At 37.1% G+C, this 1788-nt stretch overlaps 1 protein-coding gene across 1 annotated transcript; it reads right to left on the bottom strand.

The window, feature by feature from the left end:
* Positions 1 to 394: 394 nt before the first annotated feature.
* On the bottom strand, positions 395 to 1363 carry LOC109001035 (uncharacterized mitochondrial protein AtMg00810-like). Its single transcript, XM_018978150.1, has one exon. The coding sequence runs from the start codon at positions 1361 to 1363 to the stop codon at positions 395 to 397; it is 969 nt and encodes a 322-aa protein (XP_018833695.1).
* Between the last annotated feature and the right edge of the window lie 425 nt (positions 1364 to 1788).

The raw sequence follows: 1788 nt of genomic DNA on the forward strand, positions 1-1788 counted from the left end.
CAGAGGCAGAGTAGATGAAAAGAAATACTTTCATGTAATTGAATTGATTATCTAATACAAGTACATAACGTATTTGTAGAGATAAAATGCAATAACAGAAAATTAACTAACTTTCTACATCTTTCTCTACTTTGACACGTGTTTCTTTAGACTTTAATTTCATTTGCTCAATTTGTGAGGCTATACTCCAACACCCCCCCCCCCTAAGATGAACATGTATATTAAGGATGTTCATCTTGCGAAGAGTGTGATGGAAAGAAAGGGAACCTAAAGGCTTTGTGAATATATCTGCTAGCTGCAATCTTGAAGGAATATGGAAAAGTTTAATAATGTTTTGTTGTAGCTTCTCTCGAATAAGAGGGCAGTCAATTTGAATGTGCTTTGTCCTCTCATGCTAAACTGGATTGGTAGCAATAGATAAGGCTGATTTGCTGTCTGTATAAAGTAGTGTTGGTTGTTGGTGGCTGATGTTTAAGTCTTGCAAGCCATAGAGGAGCCATTGGATCTCACAGGTAGTTGAAGCAAGGGCTCTGTATTCTGCTTCTACAGAAGACCTGCTAATGGTGGCCTGCTTTTTACTTTTCCATGAGATTAATGAGTTGCCTAGGAAAATAACAAAACCTGTTACACTCCTTCTAGTATCAACACACCCTGCCCAGTCACTGTCTGAGAAGGCCTTTAGTTGTAATTCTGATGAAGATGAGAAGAATAGACCTTGTCCTGGTGTAGCTTTTAGATATCTGAGTACTCTAATAGCTGCTTGGTAATGGCTAACAGCTGGTTTGGCAAGGAATTGACTCAGAACTTGAACTGAATATGCAAGGTCAGGTCTAGTGATTGTAAGGGACAATAATCTTCCAACCATCCTTCTATAAGCTGAAGGATCTTCATAGAGATCAGAATCTGTTACAGTAAGTTTAAGATTCGACTCCATTGGGAAGGCAGCAGGCTTAGCACCAATAATTCCAGTGTCTTGAAGTATGTCCAAGGCATATTTTCTTTGACAGATTGATATGCCATTTTTAGACCTCGCCACTTCCAAGCCAAGGAAGTATTTGAGTTCCCCCAAATTTTTAATTGTGCACTTGTCATGTAAGAAATTTTTGAGCAATTCAATTTCTTGTAAACTGTCACTAGCTAGTAAAACATCATCTACATAGACTAGGAGTGCTATAAAAGAGGATTCAAATTTCTTAATGAACAAAGAACAATATGAATTTCCTTGAGTGAAACCATAATCAAGTAGAGCAGTGGACAGTTTTGCAAACCATTGTCTAGAGGCCTGTTTTAAACCATAAAGGCTCTTGAGAAGTTTACAAACTTTGTTTTCTGCTTTGACAGCCAATCCAGGGGGCAATTCCATATAAACCTCTTCATGTAAGTCACCATGCAAAAAAGTATTATTTACATCTAGTTGGTGAATATGCCAATTTTTAATTGCTGCTATGGCAAGAATCAACCTTATAGATGTGATCTTGGCTACTGGAGAAAATGTATCAAAAAAGTCTAAACCTTCTTGTTGAGTGTAGCCTTTAGCTACTAATCTAGCTTTGTGTCTTTCTATAGTGCCATCTAACTTGTACTTAATTTGAAATACCCATTTGCAACCTATAGTTTGTTTATTTTTAGGAAGAGTAACAAGTTCCCAAGTTTTGTTTAACTCTAAGGCATTTATTTCATTTTGCATAGCAACTTGCCATTCAAGTATTTTGGCAGCTTGTTTGTAGGTTTTGGGTTCTTGGGAGGCTGAAATGGATGCTAGAAAGGCTTTATGAGATGTTGATAGTC

This window comes from Juglans regia, chromosome 5, assembly GCF_001411555.2.
Source record: "Juglans regia cultivar Chandler chromosome 5, Walnut 2.0, whole genome shotgun sequence".
Lineage (NCBI taxonomy): Eukaryota > Viridiplantae > Streptophyta > Magnoliopsida > Fagales > Juglandaceae > Juglans > Juglans regia.

Coding starts and splice junctions, on each gene's coding strand:
- LOC109001035 (XM_018978150.1), bottom strand. CDS start 1,363: ATGGAATTGCCCCCTGGATTGGCTGTCAAAGCAGAAAACAAAGTTTGT.